This window comes from Rattus norvegicus, chromosome 2 (genome assembly GCF_036323735.1).
Source record: "Rattus norvegicus strain BN/NHsdMcwi chromosome 2, GRCr8, whole genome shotgun sequence".
NCBI classification, from domain to species: domain Eukaryota; kingdom Metazoa; phylum Chordata; class Mammalia; order Rodentia; family Muridae; genus Rattus; species Rattus norvegicus.
Genome location: NC_086020.1, coordinates 204,637,596 through 204,658,207, shown reverse-complemented (window position 1 = coordinate 204,658,207; position 20,612 = coordinate 204,637,596). Strand labels below are relative to the sequence as shown.

At 34.2% G+C, this 20,612-nt stretch overlaps 1 protein-coding gene across 3 annotated transcripts in view; it reads right to left on the bottom strand.

The window, feature by feature from the left end:
• Positions 1-20,612, bottom strand: part of Col11a1 (collagen type XI alpha 1 chain) — a 193,129-nt gene that overhangs the window by 44,057 nt on the left and 128,460 nt on the right. For all 3 annotated transcript variants that reach the window (NM_013117.1, XM_006233210.5, XM_063281374.1), the window contains 9 exons: positions 17,872-17,925; positions 16,618-16,725; positions 16,138-16,227; positions 15,827-15,880; positions 9,658-9,765; positions 4,474-4,581; positions 3,629-3,682; positions 1,946-1,999; positions 1,428-1,535 (listed from right to left, as the gene is read on the bottom strand). In NM_013117.1, the coding sequence (NP_037249.1) occupies positions 1,428-1,535; positions 1,946-1,999; positions 3,629-3,682; positions 4,474-4,581; positions 9,658-9,765; positions 15,827-15,880; positions 16,138-16,227; positions 16,618-16,725; positions 17,872-17,925 (738 nt within the window). The remainder of the gene's footprint in view (positions 1-1,427; positions 1,536-1,945; positions 2,000-3,628; positions 3,683-4,473; positions 4,582-9,657; positions 9,766-15,826; positions 15,881-16,137; positions 16,228-16,617; positions 16,726-17,871; positions 17,926-20,612) is intronic.

Genomic DNA, 20,612 nt, shown 5'->3' with positions numbered 1-20,612 from the left:
CTATTTATTTCATTGATTATAATTTCATTGATTATTTTATGGATTCTATGAATACCAAGTATAAGTCAAAATCTTCAACCAATGAGATTTATACTTTAAAGTTCAATTTCTTAGGATTAAGAAGAATCAATTAAATTAATTAGTAAGGAAGGAAATTAAAACAGTTACAAATTTATTGGCAATGTGGCTTTCATTCCAACTTGTTATTTTCTAAAATGTGTTAGTTCTCACACATGTCGATAAGCAGTATTCAGGGCTATATTTATAATTACCTAACAAATTTAAAAGAGCTAAACAAAAAATATCAGGAAAGTAAAGATTTTATGATTTTCTACTATACATCTAGAACAATTGTCTTATCATTTTAACAATCATTCACTGACTATTTTATAATAATACTTGTATTGTAATTTATAATATTGTATCACAGTGTAACTGGCATGAGTTTATCCTTAGATATTTAATATTAAAAATTAATACTTTTATGATTTTATTTGTAAAAATAAAGATTACAAATTTATTTATCTATCTCAATTTCCTATAACGTTCTATAACTGTACAAAAGTGTACATATTGTGATTTAGGTGGTTCTACTTTTGTAAAATCACTAGTGTGACAAAATTAATATCCACACAGTGCATTAATATAGCAATTAATATCCATACATGACTCAAAGAAGCAATAGGGAGGTCGTCACAATCAAGTGGAAGAAGATAGCAGGGTGCTTAGGAGGTTTGCAGAAATCTGTAATCCCCAAGTGGAAAGGGGAAAAAAAAACTGGGAGGAGAAACTGGATACCACAGTGTTCTGCATGAAAAGTTTATAATAGAATTCATATAAAAAGTTTATGTCCTTTTATTGTTTTACAATTTAATAGTTGTTTCTAAATACATTTCACAAACTACAGAATCATCACTTCGTTCTTTTCATCGATCTATTATCTGTTTCTTCTGTCTGTTATGAAGACACTGCTGCAGTTGGTCTGCCACTTCAAACTCGTTTACGACCTGCTATTCATCTGATGTACTAATTCCTCTGCAGAACTCTTTAAAGTGGTGTGTTTTAACTGCTAGAGCTACAAGACCTTGGTTCACTTTTTAAAACAAAATGATACTCTAGATGTAGCCTGATGTGTCAGAAACAGAAACCAAGTAAATGCGTATTCAAGTACATATTCAAAATGAGTAATTTCTAATGAAAAAGCAGTCGTCTTTTCATTCTCTGTGTCTGTGTCTGTCTGTCTGTCTCTCTCTCTCTCTCTCTTACACACACACACACACACACATACACACACACACACACACACACTCACACAGACACACACCCCACCACCACCACCGCCACCGTCGCCACCAACATTGCCGCCACCACCAGGCTCTGGACATCCAGAGTAAGAAGTCAGTGAAAATCATGAAGAGGCTTCTTACCTGAAGACCTATGGGCCCAGGAGGTCCTGGGAAACCTCGTGCACCCTCATCACCTTTTTGTCCAAACATTCCCTGCTGTCCTCGGGGACCTGCCTCACCATCTCCTCCCTAGAGGATAGCAAGACACTGGTCAGTATTTGAGTAAACACTATGATACATTATTATAAAATGAAACCATTGCTAATTTGTTCAAAGATCTACCAAATAATTACAAAACAAACTCAATTCCCATTGCCTTCTGGAAATAAGCCATTGTTTGCTTCACAAGCATTACTTGTTTCTGGAGTTTGGTAGTAGACAAATAATGTTCAAACTTATTAGATATTAAATGACATTCCTCTGGTTCTTATTTAAATGGTACCATTTAAAAAAACACAGCTAGTTATATAGAGTTACTGTTTAGCATACAAATAAAATTATTACACAGCACCATATAAATATATGACTAACAGTTCATAAAATTTATCAGGGAACTAAAAGTACCTAAGTTTGTTGAATAAAGTGGTAAGAATACTTACAGCAATTCCAGGAGCACCAACAGGGCCTTGAAGACCCGGGGGACCAGGAGGACCCTGAAGTGACATACAAGTCAGAAATCTTATAAGCAAAACTTCAAAGGCATCAGCCAAATTTAAAGCAAAAACAAATGAAAAACAAACTAATAAAAACAAACAAACAAACAAAAAACCCACAAAAGCTGACCAAGACCTATTAAGTATCTCTATATTACTTTGGAACTAGAGATATTATTTAGATGGCTTTATAATTACTATAGCAACCATCAAGTATTTTTTTTTTACTGGAGACATATAGTGTCCTATGTATGCCATATTTATGTATGTCAAGTTTAAGTTGTTATTATTAAAACATGAAAATACTCCACATATGAATGTTATAGATATCTATATATATTCTCCTAACAGCATAAATCAATTTCAAGACATATTTTAAAATGTTTTTAAAAATTAGATTTCTCTAGTGGTTGTATATCAGAAGGAGCACATGAAAAATTTTGTTTAAATTATAAACAGGATTTTAAGATACTGTACATAGAATATATTGATTTATGCAAATCAAGCATTTCTGTGCACATACATATTACATATTTAAGTGCTTAAATCTATTGTGAATAGATTTCAATAGGTACTAAGAGTCATCCATGCACAAGCATTTCTTTTTTCTTGTATTAACTAATCAAGCTTGCCATAAATAGTCAGATACTATTCTTTTTACATATTTCTCAACTTTCCAGGAGGTAAATTCATTTGAAAAGAGGGAACCACAGTTTGAGAAAATTCCCCCACAAAAGTGGGCTGTGTGCAAGCCTGTGAAACACTTTCTTGAGAGATGATTGATGAGGGAAGGTTCAGCTCATGGGAGGGGGAGTGCTAGCACTGGCTTCTGCTACTGAATGGTAACATAAAGCAGGATGGGGAAGCCATGAGGAGCAAGGAGGTCAGCTGCACCTCCCCATGGCCTCTGCATCAGCTCCCTCTTCCAGGTCCTGCCTTAAGTCCCTGCCCTGACAGCCTTTGACGATGGACTGCGATTCTGAAGTGTAAGATGTCATGATTTTTTCAATATTTGTCATTACAGAATGAAATAAAATTCAGTTTTGAAAATACAGGTTGTCTTAATAAAACTAACTCCAGAAAATACAAGAGAATTGTATACCTTTGTGTAGATGCATACATTCCTCAATATGTTTTATTTGATTTATCTTGCACATTCGTGTGTGTGTGTGTGTGTGTGTGTGTGTATGTGTGTGTGTGTGTGTGTGTGTGTGTTGTATGGATATATGCACAGGAGAAGGACAGAGTAAGATGTCCTATCACTCTTTGATTTACTTCACTGAGGAGTGGTCTCTCACAGGATCCATACCTAGACTGACTTAGAGCTACTCATGCTTTGTCCATGGGTTCAGGGATCTCAACCTTGGTCTGCATGCTAAAGCAACAAGAGTCCTTGCTTTCTCAGTCACCTCCCCAAGCCCTTGTACTATATATTTTTGTTAGGATAAAAGTTGATTGGGTTGCTATTTCAGATAAGTCACCAGGTACATATTTAAGTTGTTTCTACTTAAATTCACAGTAAAACAACTACCATGACAGAAATGTGCTTCAGCTAACTGTTGCTATGGAGACATGTCCGTACAAACAGATTAGGAATGATGTCCCCTCGCCACATTGTAAGGAACTCACATTTTCGCCTTTGTCACCTTTGCTGCCCTTTTGGCCTGGTTCACCAATTTCACCCTGTTTTTAAAAGACATATGTTAAAGCTAATTTCCACGTTATCATACCAGCAACCCCATTATTATCATTAAACTCAAACACTTTACCTTTAATGCAATTACATGTTAGAATTTAAAAACCATGGATTTCATGGAAGTGCTCTTTCTGACTCTTTGTCTTTCTGTAACTGATCAATTAATTAGAAAGACCAAGTCAGCATAACACCGAGGACTAGAATGAGAAATGCAACTTAAAAACTGACTTTGCCCTGAATTGCCATAAATCGACAGCAGAATTACATTGATCTCTATACCTATAAGGAAATGGTAATCAAGTATTCTTTTTTTCTTTTCTTCCAGTTTTCAAATTAGCAAGATGATAGGAATATTATTTCACAATTTTTACAAATAACAATAAAGTTAAAAACTAAGTTGAAACAATACAGTCCCACATTTTGTATAAAACGTTGGGAAAATTTACTTATATGTTGGTAAAAAGGATTAATAATGCATCTACAGACTGCTTTTTATTCTTGTGGCACAAATTATCAGGAGTAAACATAGACTAATAATTGTTTTCAATTTACACTTCTTTAAGAAACATAGTTTTTAAACATATGAAACTATTGTTCTCTTATTACATTTTATGTATCTACTATTTACATTTTCGATTATATAAAAGAATACTGAAGCTAAAAATAAAAAAACCGCAAATCTACCACTTTATACTTAATTTTTGATTAATTGGAGAGTTTCTGGGAAAGCATTTAGTAGGGTCTGATAGGTTAGACTAACATGAATAATAACACCAACCTTGTCTCCATCTTCTCCAGGAGAGCCAGCAGGACCAGCAGGCCCTGGGAGACCCACAGGGCCTTGGACCCCATCTCTACCTGCAGGCCCCTGAGGACCCTTTTCTCCCTGCATTGAAAATACAAGATATCATTAAATTGCTCTAAGAAATCCATAAAGGTTGATATAGTTAAAAATAATGCATATATATATAATATACACGCTCATGCACGCTGGTGAGTGTGTTAGCACAAACATACATATACACACAACTACAAATCTTGAAAGAAATTGTTTAATCTTTCTGGGAAACAAATTTCAAGCTGCAACAAGTAAACAGAAACAATAAAGTTTACTCTGTAGGTAACTAATAATGCCAGGAAAACTTATGTCCCTTTTAATAATTTATCAGTCTCTGGCTATACTCTCTAAAATTTATTAGATGCAACTGAGAAGATACTCTAAAAATATTTTTCCCAAGCAAATATTTGCAAATCAGCTGTCTACTGTCTGTGGGAAAACTCTAAACCTTGTCTTCACAGCACTAATGATGTTAGACTCAAACATAAATAAAATTTTATGATAGGACTTATATGCACCCAGTTCCGATTCTTGCAAGTATTTTGTTAATTCATATCCTCTATTCCTAGCAGCAAACATGTGTTGAGTCTCTCTTTCTTTTAATTAATTTTTGTGTCTCTTTGACAGTAGCATCCTTTTTTTCTGTTTGTAAATTTATGTATAATGAAAAGGTAGACATTTGCTGATAACAACCTCCATAACCATACAAGTATGTTTTGAATTTTAAAATAATATATTTCCCAATACTAGTATTTCCATCAGTTTTACAGAAGGTAATGTTCTGCATTGTGTTTAGTAGTTTTTCTCATGTTGCTTTAACTGAGAAGCCACAAGTGATCATCTTACCTCTGCGTCAACCACATCTCCCTGTCTCCTGACCCTTTATTCTAATTTATGTTATATTTTTTTAATTTTGTCTCCAGTGACCTCTTTAAAACAATAGTTTGGGAGAGGTAGGTATCAATTTCAGGGCTATATAACTGCGAGGAAAGCCATTAGCACCAGGATACCTTTTGATCATCTCCTAATTTATTTCTTAATATAAAAGCATTTCTATTTCCTTCTTCACTGAAACTTGTCAAATATTATGTCCTTTCTCTGAGCTACTGAAATCATGTACTGCCTTCATATATTCATGTCTTGTCCTTCTGTCCACGTTGTTTCTCCACCACAAGCAGAGAGCCAGTCAGTTCATATCACTTACGTCATTAGGTGAATTAATTTGCTTATCATTCTTGGGAGCGATCACTTGCCTCACCATGATGCTTAGTGTTAACTGACCGCTTACAGAAGTTAGAATCACCTAGGAGAAGATTCTGGGAGTGGCTGTGGGGGTTGTCTTCAATACATTAATTGAGGGAGAAAGACTTGCCCACCATGGTGGACACCATTCCTGTGTTGCTGCATTCTGTACCGCGAAAAGATGGAGAATGGTAACTTAGCAGTAAGCAGGCATTCATCTTTTGCTCTCTGCTTTTAATAGACATGCAAAGTGATCAGCTGCCTCAAAATCTTGCAACCTCGATTTTCACACTACAATTGTGGATACTTTAGACTGTGAACTAAAATAAGCTCTTTCTCCTAAAGGTTGCTTTAATATTTTATGACACTAATAAGAAAAGTATTAAGATACTACCTTGACTTAGTTCCTACTGGGACTTGAAGACAACCAGTGGTAAGAGGCACAAAATATTTCTGCTACAAACCTAACTTTTGTTAAGCTTTATTGCTAAGTTTATACAACTCAACTATTCTTAGAGTTGATCTCTCCTCACTCAAGAGCTCTCCTGTATTATTCAATGGTCATTGCCTCATCTCTTTTTGTCACAGTCTGTTTCACCCGATGATGACAAATGTAGTGATGGTGATTCTCCTATGACTGTCTTATTTTTAGACATGGGGAAATAGGTGCAATGTTAAGAACTTAATTATCATCATGAACTAAATAAATGAGAGATCTGAGCTCTCAACTCGGTTCTGCTTGGCTGGACAACAGAAAATTCAATTTCAAGTTTTGCAGATTTTGTGCACTGTTTTCTTTGATATATTCATTTTTTATTTATTTTATTTTTATTAGAAAATAAAGAAATGTATTCGTGGTGTGATAGTATGAGAGGAATTCCGTTCACTCCTACCTGTACCTTTAAATACTGCATCCTTCTTTGAGCTTTATGGCTAACCTGAGGTAACCAGCCTTCAGAGGCTATATATCTTTTTTTGCCATTTTTATTTTTTCTTTGTTTTTACTGGATAGTTTATATATTTATATTTCAAATGTTATCCCCTTTCCCAGTGCCCCAACACAGACTATATACCTTAAAAGTCCATTTTTCTTCATTCAAGGGTGTAACTGTCTAACATTTCAAATATACATTTTACTTTCTGTATTTTGCTTTCATTGTTCTTTGTCTTTTAAATCATTCAACAAAAGTACTCTTCCTTGTCTCTCACATATGCAATAGTTTATAATCACAAATAATCTATTTTACTCTATTTTAAGGGATGTTTCACGACTTCCTATCCATACTGATTCTCTCCAGTTTGAGTCTTGATCTCTGTTCTCTTCCAGGACCGCATCACATGTGAATAAAATGCTTTGGTTCTGAACCTATAATTCTAAATGACAACCCAATTTTATAATCTGGCCCTCATCATTCTAAAGTCAAACAAACACTTCTATTATAGAAAAAGTATTTGGAACTGATTTCCCTTGAAATCCCTGAGTTCTATTGTCTAATTCTTTTTTAGTTAATTAAGCATTGACCTCACTTTGTTTCAGATTGACCTTTTTTTCATATCACTTTCATACAACTACAAGATCAAAAGAAACATAATTAACAGAGCTTTTTGTCTATAATCCAAGGAGTGGCACTCATCTTTAGAAATCTTAGTTTTCTTTAAGAATAAGTTTCTCCATCAAAATATTTCTCCACAGTGGTAAGTTGAAAGAAGTTTTATCTACTTTTTCCAATCCCACCTCCCGAGGATTCTAATTGGACTGATAAATTGGGGGTCCTGTTTCAGCCCTAATTATCAGCAGCAGCAGGTACTCTGTACAGTTTTGAATTTTGTTTTCCAGTTTATTTTTCTTCCAGGATGCTGAGTGGTTGTGGGGTAGGGGTAAAGTACAAGCTTGAGTACCACAGAGTCTCTCTCATCCTTTGTTCCAGGTAAACCTGTATCTTCAGAGAACTAACCACTTAAACTTTTAATCAAATATCAAAACTGATATTTGAATGTGGGAAAACAGAAAACATAATGACCATTTTGGCCAACAATTTCACATGCTCTTGCAAGACATTTCCACAGCTATCTGTGGGTATTTAACACTGCCAGAACTACATTCTGATAAGGTACAGAAGCCTACAATCTTCCTTAAAACATTACTAATTCAGCAGCTACCAGTTCATTTTCCTCAGATATGAATACGAGTAGCTCTAGGTGTGGAAATGTGAGAGAGCCCAATTGAGCAAGGATTTCATGGTCTGCAAGCAAGGATATCACTGTCAAGACTTGTAGGACCTTAGTCTACTTCAATATTTTTTCCATCAGTCTCAAAATTAATTTTTAAAATAACTGACAGGGATTTTGACTTTGGTATTTGATTCAGTATTTTAGTTTATAAATCAAATATGTATTCAATTTAAATCAAAGGATTGAACACATTATCATCATAAAACTTATATTTTCAATTTGTATGAAAAGCAAGGAAGTCCCTTTTATCTGTATTCATCCTTCATCGCACAAGTTATGTATGGCTTACATTTTTAATTAAATGGAATCAAAGACATTGAGCCCATTTCCCTCATATGTTCCCAATGAACCATAGAGTGTAAAACAGCCTTAGAAATTCTCTCATCAAAAATCTACAATTTGCCTTGCTTCAAAGCAAAAATTATATCCAATAGTGTAAAGGCACCATTCTAACTTTCTGAATAAATTGCAAATAAAATAGCAGGACTGTCATGGTTTGAAAGTGTTTCCCCCACAGCATATTGAATATGTCACTGTCTATGCAATGATTTGAAGGTGGGGTCTAATGAAGGTGATCGTTCCATAAGATTAAAGATAAATGAATATTATTAGAAATTGATTTGATTCAGTGTTACAGAACTAGATATGAAAGGGGTTTTCCACTCTCTCTTAGTCTTTCTTTGTCATAGATGAGTGTAAAACAAGAGCTTCCTGAGACCTTCCTTTATGATATCTTAGCTTTTACATTAGCACTTGGTATATTACTGATCATAAGGAATTATTTAGGGTGGTATTCTATCTCAGGACAAAAAAGCTGAAGCACTTAAATATCAGGGCAGGGTAATGAAAGAAAAATGTATGGACAATGAGTACAATTCCATTTCTAAAGCCAAAGACAGTAATTAAAGGGCAGTAATATTTTGAAATAAAAGTTCAAACTCAATTGTGTTGAGTTTCCTTCCAAGAAAAAGTATTAAGCTGTATTTTTGTGCATCTTCCCATTTTTTAATCTATACTGATTTAATTACTTTGTGTATTCATCTTGAACGATGAGAGTATGCTTTATAAAATTCAATATGATTGAAACCAAGACAGAAACGAAAGAGACAAAACTAATAAACTGACTGAAGTCCACAGTAATTGAGATACAAAAACTTTAAATCCAATAAATATAACATGCACTAATCAGATGTTTCCCATCTCAGTTACTACAGAGCAAAATCCGACTTCCATGAGAAGCTCAAATGTGTCCTTAGGGGTACATTTATGAGCTATGGAAACACTGGAGATAAAGTCCATGTTCCAAGAGGTATAAAAAGTTCACATTTTCTAATATAAAGCAGCAAGGTATGTAAAATTTAATCAAAACTCCCATTTTACGTTTTAAATGAGCAAAATTAGAAGCCTTTTACATTAATAACATTCCACTCCCTAGCAGATATCAGGGCTTCATAACTTGTGGGGAAATGCCGTCTCATCTAATTGAATTTCAAAGTTTCTCTATTGTAAGAATACAAGGAACTGTCTTCCTATGCCGGGCACATCTGCAGGGAGAATGCAGTGAGGTGTGAAGAGCTAATATTCTCGAATAAAAAGTAATCATGTGCGCAGGTTGGCAGTGTCGTATATTTTTCCCTCGGCATTACTTACCGGAGCACCTTTTTCTCCAGCTGGACCAGGAGGGCCCTGAGGGCCTGGACGTCCTGGCAAACCAATTGGGCCTGCTGTGCCTGCAGAGCCTCGCTCTCCAGGAGAGCCCTAGACCATGAGAACAAGGATATCTTGTTATTAATAGTGAAAACAATAGTGCCAGGAGAGTCACTTACTTAACAATAAAAATATAATCTATTGAAACATTATCGAACTAAATTTGAAAGAATTTAAAGATCTCAAAACTACATATACCAACCAAATGAAGGGCTAAATTCTAATTCCTGTATTAAGAAGAGTTGTTGATATTAAAAAAATTTAAATGAATTAAAAGATAGCCAAAAGTTCTAGTTCCTGAGATATTAAGTATGAAACCCTGTTTTCACAAGTATATTCGATGTTGTGTGAGACGTGTATGGAACCTTCCATAGCTTCCTTCTTATATCACGAAGGATTAACAGCTGTGCACTCACTTCACAGCACTAATGCCCACAGGTCTTAATTCAAAGTTGCTAAATGTTTATTTTCCTAAATCCCAAAGCTGAGCTTATGTGTTCTCAAATATACACTATATAATAAAGTGAATACCCATTAACACAGACTTTGGCATTTTTGCTCAGAAAGAACCTGTAAACTTATCTCAGCCTTACTGATGACTGGTCTTGTTTTACGAATATGAGACAACTCACGTTTGATGAGATTTGCACAACTGACTTTCAAGAAACATACTATATATATCCTTTAACTAATTTGCTTTAAAATATGATAAAGATTTGAAACATAATCTTGAAGACACTGTTTTCATATTTATTATGTGAGGAAACAATTTAAGAAAATTATTGAATGCAGGAAATGTAATATATATGTATTATATGTATATATATAAAATTACGCATAGCTCAAGTACAATCTAGTTAAAACATCCAGTAATGTGTTGTCTTTGAATTGGATCCCTAGATGGATCATTAAGTTACCATGTTATTTCATTATAGAGGCGAATTACAGAAATAAGATTACGGCATTTTTCCTTAATACTAAAAGCTGCATATAAATAATATTTCAAAACTCCCAATAGTCATTTATTGGCTAGACATACATATTAAATTAGTAGTGATTTGCTGACATAATAATTTCTATATGCTGGTATTGATATTATTAAACAAATATAGGTTATCTGAATTGTTCTAGTTTATATTTTCATTAGGTAAGGAGTTAATTATATAGACTAGAAGAACAATGATAACATTAGCAGCAATAGTGTCTTGAAAATTACCAATTTTTTTCAATCATTTTCCATTTTGGTTTAAAAAAATTAAAATGAGGGACTCTAACCTTGGGACCTTCTCAACACTATCTACATGATGCCTCCCACTATTACTCTCTGAGGACATCAACACTTGAATGGTTATGCTCTGGGAAATTCTTTGAATTTGATACCCACTCAATATCCCTATGGTGCTCATTGACTATAAATAATAGATAATTTGTTACTTAAATTTTTCAATATGAACTTCTGTCAAATTTCATTTGGATAAAGTACTCTCATTCAAGTATTGCAGAAAGTTATTAAATAAAATTAAAAGTTCCAAATTTGATATTATAAAAAAGACACAAAAACATAGCCTTTTCTCTTGATAATTTTAGAAGTCAATGTGGCACTTGATATCTTTATAATTGTGAGCTGAATAAAACAGAAAACATAATTTTGAAAAACTTTGTCAGAGCTGGATTTAAAGGAGTAGCATTTATGAGATTGAATTACAGAAAAAAAATTACAGAAAGTGTTTGCCAGTTATGTAATAATCAGTGAAGAACTGTGTGAAAACTACCTGCTTATTAATCAAATTCTACAAATCATAACTGAGAGCCCAGTTGCAAGACAAATTTGCATTTAGTATTTTGTAATATTCATGTGTGTATTTATTTATGTTTTTTAAAAGTGTATATATTATATATGTGTTAACTTTTGCATGTATTTTTATGCCTCTATGCTTCTCTTCATATATATATATATGGGTATGTATATAACTATATATACAAATATGCACATATTCACATATATAAAGCATATTCATGTAAGTCTATATATATATATACATAACACAAATAGCATAAAGGCAATAGAAATAACAACACAATTATATTAATGATGGGCATTTTTCCTTTTACAAATTAGATAGATCATTGGACATAGTTGAATCCTCAATCACTGAAATGCAATTAACAGAAATTTGCCAAACATTAACTTTGTATGTAGGTTCCTTATAAGATGGGGTAGTAAAATGAAAAGATGCAATTGTTATTGTACTTGGATGTATTATGGTTGTCATATCCTTGTGGGTTTTATTTAGGAAAAATATGATTGTTAGAAGTAAAGTAAGCCTAATATTTAAGATTAACCCAAATATTGTATACAATTTTCATGTATCTCAAGGAGAGATGGAATGCTGATTTGAATCTAAGGATGTGTGCAGAGTGTAGATGTTATATATTATTATTACAAAGCAAACTAGTTTACTTTCAGCCTTAAAGCATTCTTAAGATTAAGTTTCAAAATATCATCTTCCTTCTGGAGGCTGCATTAAAATTAATAACAAAATATATTGCTTTTTTATTGTTAAAATATTTATCATGAACTTGTCAGATCTCCTCAGCATTAAAACAAATAATGGAAAGAAAAGACAGAAGGGCTTTTTTGGCATAAACCTGTGTCCTAATGTACAACACCAATCCATTTTATTTCTACTAGTTCTTACAGAAATTTCCTAAGCCTAGCTATCTGCAATAATTGGATGTTCAGCATTGATTTTATCTACAAATAAATGCAAAGTGAAAATCTCCGATGGTTCCTATTGATTAAACAATTGATATACAGCAAATTCGAAAATATTAAATAGTGTCAGAATAGCCTCGAAGAAATGAAACTTTCCAACTTATCAGCAGCGGAGTGCTCTCTTTAGTTTCATCCCAACTTTAGAAGGCCCCATGTACACATTCACCACAAGGACAAAGGGAGTCTGTGCTCACATGACACTAGGAAACAGCTTTGAGAAACTCATTCTCAAGCTTAATATTTTTCATACAGCTTAGGTATGTATACTGATAAAACCTTTTGAATGTGTATGTAGTAAATACAATTATTCTGTGTAGTAAGGTAAATTGTTATATGAACAAAACAATTATGTATAAAATGGACATATATGTCTATATGCAGGTTAAACTGATAGTGCTCAAAATTTTTTACAATAATCAATTAATTGTGGTAGCTACCAGACCAACAAAGCTTTCCATAAGTAAATGTGTCAATTGATAGTGTCATCCTTCTCTTTCTGGCCCAGGAACCAATACTTTTCTGATCTTGACTAAATTGTGTTCGGCTCATAAATAGCCTGTGATCCAACTCATGAAATGTTTAGCATTGTGATGTACCTAAGGATCTTTAGGAAATGCATATCTGACAACAGGAATACAATTGATTTTGGATAACTATGCATAGGCATCTCATTACTTAAAAGACATATATAATGTTTTATATTAACAAAACTGAAAGTTGATAGAAGTCTTTAAGTTGAGGAGGTTCTATTGTGTCACTTAGGTCATGTTGTTAGGTAGGAGACATCATTTTCCACAGATCACTATTGTATCCTTGAGTTTTGACAGCAATGGCAGAACTATAATTTTTCTTCTTTGTAATATAGGTAGCAATGGACCATGCAGTTGCAAAGGTTTGCAAAGGTTGTTTCTCCTTTTTATACCTATGAACAAAGCCCCATACTAGATATTAACCACTATAGAAACATATTTCCATGTTTCTAAAAGAGAATGCTTTACCCTTTGTGATCTTAAAACCTTCTTTTAACTTTCTTTCTTCTATGCTATCTTCTACCCTGTCCTTTTAAATATTGCTATATCTTTCTAGAGTCTTTGTAATGGTAACAAAACAAGAAGCTCTGGCCCTGGTATGTATTCTTGGACCAGTAAGGCCAGGGGCTGTTTCTCTAACCTTGCACAGAAGAATACACTAAAGAACCTATATAATCAGCTATTTCCATTGCTTCTTTCATATTTGAGGGAGATTTTGTAAAGCATATAAAAGTAGAAATCAGACAAGTCAGCTAATCAGCATTCAGTGTAAATGGAGCCCACTGAGGAAAACGAACACAAGCAAGTTCTTATGATCCGAAAATATATATAGAAAAGAAAACTTTATTTCCATCTTTTGATGGCGAATGAGGTGACTTTTATTACAATATTATGAAATCATTATACTCTCCTTATGACATACTTTAAATCACATAAAACAAAAGTATATCAAATATTATTAGAATTTGTAATATAAATCTCAAGTGATTCGCTCAAATTTTGTACTATTCGATGCACTATTTTGCCCTGACCACTACCTTGTATACAGATTAACACTTTTTTTCTTAAGAACAAAGTGGAGCACATGGCTCAAGAGTCATCCGGGCCAATATTCTAAAATCTTTATTCTCTCACCTGAAAACTAAACAAAATGCAGCAGAATAAAGAGGGGAAATGAGACAAGAAAGGGTTATGAGAAAGAGACATGTAAGCTATTGAAGAAGGGCAAAGAGAAATAAATTCACAAAGGAAAAATTAGAAGCCAAATGTTAGGGTTTAGTAACAAAAGAGAAATCAACAAGGTTGGCATAAAGACATGCATTACAAGTTGGAAAATGTTGGAAACACACTTCAGGAACTTCCTGTCTCCTTCCTCTCATGTGCCTGCTTTTTATATATAAAGAAAATTCTACCACTCACAAAATAACATTAAGCCCTGAGTTAGTAAACAAAATAACATTTAATTATTAAATTAATTAAAAGCACAGGGGAAAGGCTTTCGCCAACCTTCACATTATAACTTTTAAAATCCTGGTTTTAAAGATTTATATCTTTAATTGTGTGCATGGGTGTGTGTGTGTGTGTGTGTGTGTGTGTGTGTGTGTGATAGAGAGAGAGAGAGAGAGCATACATTGTGGGTTTGTGAATGTGAGTTCAATGATGACCACAAGAAGGTGGTGGATCCCATGGAGCTGAGGAACGGGTTGTTTAATATTCTCATGGATTTTACGGATTTGAACAATGTGAGGGAATCAATAGATCACGTGGCTGAGGATCAAAGGACAATACAAATAATGATATAGGAATATCAGTGTTTCTAAAATCACATTATGAAGAGGATTTGTTGACCATGACCGTTAAGTTGATTCTGAAAGCAGTGTGGACGCCCAGGTATGGTACATAAGATTATGGCATAGTTAAGGACGTATATTAAACTCATATTCTACTACTATTGGAAAATGACCTGTTAAAGGAAGGGTAGCAAAATAAATGGGGTAAAGGGGAAGAGTTAAAACCCTGTCAGGAAGAGAGCAAGAGGACTAAACAAAGGAAATGGTGGTAGAAATGAAGATGAAGTACTGTGAAGATGATTAACAAGGCTTAAGCAGGAAGAAGAAGATAAAATGAAAATAGACTTCTAAACATAGCATCTTGTGTGCTATGGTGATGCTTCAGAGCTTTGCAGAGAACAAAGATGGCTTGAAAAGCATGAGGTCTGCCCTTTGTTTCTCTATAGTTTACACACACCTTCAGGAACGAAAGCGAAGCTGAACTGGCACTTGCTCACAGCCTATTATTTCAGAATGTGACGGAGCTGTGTAAAGTCACCACTAGCACAGGAAAGGACATCTTTTCATTTTTATTTGATACTTTTATATCACTGAACTATTCAAGACTCATCGAGCACTTAAATCAGACAGAATATGATGTATATGAAATTAAAGCTCATTTTATGATTAATTATTAAACGAGAGACTGAATAAGAAGACAAATTCAACCATAATCTCTCCAGTTCTTTTCTGTTGATGATTTTTCTTTTGTTTACAATTCTGATTTATTTTGTTGAAAATGCTAAGAGGTGGGACTGTTCCGCATCTCCTGCCAGAGACCCCTCCAATGCCATAAACATGTCTGCTCCTGTACTCATCAGTGCCTGCAATTAGCAGGAAACAGCCGTTGAATGCTTTGATTGACACCTGTTTATTTTCTATCTCAGACACCATAGGGTCACAGCATGAGAGTAATGACAGAGGAGCTGTAGTTTAGGACTCTGGAGAGCATGGATATCTATTAGCATCATACTTACAATTGGACCCTGCGGGCCTTGGGGACCTTCTCCTCCTTTCAACCCAGGTGCGCCCTGGAAAGGTGAAAACACAGTAAATGAATCCATGAGTTCACGATAAGTAGGTGATGTGTGACTGACAAAACAGAGATTACATATTTCCTGAAACAAACACATGCAGGAATATACATGCATATTAAGGTTATGGAATATATAGCCTTATTTACTTATGACTCTCAGGCTAAGCTCAGAGGGGAAGAAAAGCTTCTGAAGGAAAAAAGGTTTCTCAGCAAAATTTTTATCCACATGCTTGACATATATGCTGACTTTACCTGGGCTCCAGGAAGGCCTCTTTCACCTGGGAAACCACGGATTCCTGCTGGTCCATCTTTCCCTGAGATACCTTGAGGACCAGGATCACCCTAAGAGATGTAATACATGTTATCTGCAAAGTGTACGTTCCACAATGGTTTCTATGAACAAAGCAGTATTTTTTACAGTTAAAGAAGATGTGAAAGTAGAACGTGAGTGTCATTTATTTAAAAGGCTGTCATGAGGAGTCCCATGCATATTAAAATAAAGACGAACATCCAGATGTAAGGGTATACGCAAACTGGTGGTATCATGGCCAGTGAAATGATTCTTGTGTTATTATTTATTACTCTTTAAATAACAATGACTTCACACTAAATTTTTCCATGGGATATTGTTCTGACAGTGAATATTATGGAAAAGCACAGGAATCACATGGTAAGGGATGAGGAATAATATACTGCAGCTCTGAGTCAGAGAAGGTCCGAGTGCTTGGATACCTTTGCACCTTCTTTCCCTGCAGCACCAGGAAGTCCTTGCTCGCCCGGAGGACCAGGAGTGCCAGGATGCCCACGTTCACCTATCGGGCCAGTCTCACCAGTTGGTCCCTAAATCGGACAAGCACAGCCACATTAAATGTCCTTCATTTGGGGCACATAAATAAAAAGCAAACTCAAAGATTCCTCTCCCCTGTGAGATCATTTCCCTTTATTTTTGTGATGGGCAACAGAACTTAACAAAAGGAGTGTATTTGGCAAGCGTTTGGAAAGCTCACTGTAGTCTTGGTGAGAATAGCCAGATGTGCCAAGGAACTGTGTGAAATACACAAGGATAATTTCTTTTTCCAATACTAGGATCCCTGGAGAGGGAGGCTAGCCCTCTTTAAAACTCCAGGTTATGGATGACAGTTTCATCTCTTTCCCCTTTTATATGAGATGTCACATGAACTTTACAATCCAGAGGCACTGTTGCCACTCTGGAGGGTACTCAAGGGATCACGCACTACTAGATAATAGTTCAGAGTCCCTGGGATCCAAACAAATGAACCAGGTGTCTTTGAAATTCTTTGACACATGCACCCCCCTAGAAATAATTAATTCATATTCATTTGACCAAGTTTCAGCAAAGGCTGAGGGGAAATTCCGCATCACCTATTTGTCCTGTAAAACTGGGGTAAGAAAAGCTTTCAGTATACAGAGGACATGGCGAGGAGCTGTCCTCTCTTGTCACAGCAAAAGGAACACTTTAAACATTTAAAGATAATTGAATAATTAAAAACATACTGAGAAAAATTCTATAAGCTGAGACTGTTAAAAATTAGAACACATTATTGTGGTTGCTTGTGGGATAACATCCCCAAAATGCAGTATGTTTTTGTTTTTGATGTGGGAAAAGAGTACATGGGTCCTCACTTCTTGCATACATTTCCATGTTTAAATTCCCTTATATGTAAGTACTGAAACTCTTTTACTTATTAATATGGTAACATTTTTTCCACAGTCATTCTTAGCTATATAATGAGTTCAAAGCCAGTTTGTATGGCTTGAGAAATTGTTTTAAGCCAAACCAAATAATAGTAATAATAATAATAAATGATTTTGTTAAAAATGTACCATTTCAGTCGGCTAACTAAAGATAAAAAGAGAAAATAGCAATACCAATAATACATTACTTTGTTAAGATATTAAACATTTCAGTTACCTTACTAAAGATAAAAAAACGAGAAAAATTGAGAGAAGCATTATGGACCATACCTGTGGTCCTACCACACCTCCTGGCCCAGGGGGACCGGTCTTTCCTTGAAATCCCTAAGAAAATAAAGTATTATATTTAAAAGCTATAGTTAGAATAAAGCAGAAATTAAAAATCGGTAAAATAGTTGAATAACATGTTAAACAAAAGTCTCAGTTTTGGCTGAAAATTATTCTTTTCAAGAGTCATGAGGCAATGTATCTATTTTCATAAATGTCCAAAGTATTCTACTTTAATTCTTTTACATCACAGTGCAATTAGAATTTTCAATAAAATAAAACACTGGGCTATCAAACGGAGATGGAAGAAAACTGTACTTTTATTGCTGCTTTATTTATCGAGTAATATACGGAATTTTAAACACACAATGTTTATAGATGATATGTAAAACATATTTATGAAGATAATAGTTTGCATGATTAATAATCATGTTAGTTTTAACAGTACTATTTCTTACACTTGTCAAATAATCCAATCAATAAATATGAGCTGGTTTATGTGACTTGTGTTCAATATGTAAGGTTTTGTGAATATGTTCTTGTCTATGTATTTCTCCAGGTCCATGGATTACCTTTTCCATGTTATTTTATTACGATAAATTTTTTCTAAAGCCATACAATCTACATGTGAAAGTTGGAGATATATGAACAGAAAAAAAGGAAAAAGATAAAAAACAAAAACTGGAGTGAAAAATCTTTCAAATAAAAGGAAATGGTGTTTATAATGATTTCAATCAGTAAAATATAGAAAGAGTATGAACAAAGAGAAACAAACAGTAACTGGTCTTTCTTTTGAATTTCAACTTAAGGGAGATTACCATTGAATTATTCACAACAAAATATAGGTAAGTCTGAACTTTTTTTATAGTAGATTGTATTACAGAGAAAGGAAGAACATTTCTCCTCTTTTAAAATTTGACTTAAGATCATAAGATTTCTACCTGTGCTACACTCTCAATGGCAAGACCAAGTCATCTGAAGAATATTATCAGAGAATATACTTAATATTTTCTAGTTATAACATTGAAGCAACTGGTGAGTTTGAAAATCAAAGTTTGAAAATACATGCTCTGTACATGCATATATAAATTCACAGTTGCATGTGTGTATATCACATGTATGAATATGCATATAGTATATGCTCACATAGAAATGTATATGCGCATATACAAAACATTCCCTGAATTATGTCAACAACCTCTATTAATGCAATTGTATAAATCATACAGGCAAACTCTAACATCTGCCCCATACTATAGATTGCTGATGTGTGCAGAACCCTGGTCCTTATTGAGAGGTCTCAATTGGACGTTAACAATAATGTCTGGTGCCTTTTCATCTCAGCATGGAGAGAGATACCTGACTGTGATTTTCCAGCATTTTTCCTCTATGATACATGGATGCTTTGGATAATTTTTTTAAAGTTTCTTCAGGCTTCCCTGTGTCCTCACAGGAAGAATCTGTTGTATTATGTTAGAAGTATTTAACATACAATCTTCTCTAGATTGCCCTAGTAGACATCCAAGCTATAGCCAATTCACTTAGTTGTCCACATTATGTAGAACCACCACCACGAACAAGCTAATCTAATCAACTAGTTGTTCTCTCTCTCTCTCTCTCTCTCTCTCTCTCTCTCTCTCTCTCTCTCTCTCTCTCTCCATATCATTAAAATTTTTCTACATAGTATCTACTTAACCAGCTACTACAGTACAGCTTTTCTTTGGAAACGGTCCTAGATTTGAACCAAGTTGGTCTGGCCTCTCCCTCATTGAAACTGCCATATGCTGCCTGTTTAAGTAGACCCATTCCTGAGGTCTACATTACCTTCTCCAGATTTTTAATCAATTAAACTTGATTTGAAAGGAAAAATTATTTCTTGCCTTTATAAACAACATTTTATGAAGGCTTTGTCTTAGTAATGCAAGAAAATTAATGCACACAAAATTAATGGAGTAACAACTGATTAAAGTAAATTGAGCAAAGGCCATGTTCCACTGAGGACAAAGTGGAGAATTGAAAACTTACAAGTTTTGAGCTAACATGGTTGTTAGCTCAAAACAATGGTTTTGGAGACAGCTGGCAGATAGTATTGTCCATATGCCTGCCCGTACAAAACTTCAGAGAGTGTGCAAATAATGAATTTGACATTGAGATCATGGAAATAAAATTATATTAGCAAAATTATTACAATTCAGGGTAGAATTTTCTTATTTCACATTCCCATACTATAAAACTGATTATGTTTTAATTATAGAGTATTTTAAGTTTAGCTAATATTTTCCAAAGTCTCTGAAAATAAACATTAATTTCATACATTAATGAGTAATTAGAAAAATTTTTTTAATGCAAGATGAAATAAAAATTTTATTGAGATATCAAAGGAATTAAATTCATCTTATGGTCAATCCTGAATTTGAAAGTGGCCCTCACATGAATATGTATCTTTTCATGAAATAAGAAACTATGTATAGGTTTTACTGGATAACCCCGCCAACAATAAAATGGGGGCTTCAGTATATTAGACCTCAAAATGTATTTGAAGGATTATTTAACTGTAGAGGTTTTATCTGGCTGTGAATGGAAACTGATGCAGAGACCCACAGCCGGGAGAGCTCAGGGAGTCTTGTGGAAGAATTGTGAGATAGAATTAAGCAAGCTGGAGGGGTTATGTAAACCTACAGCGTCAGTTAGGTCAATGAACCTGGGCTTATGGAGGGTCACAGAGAATGAACTACCAACCAAAG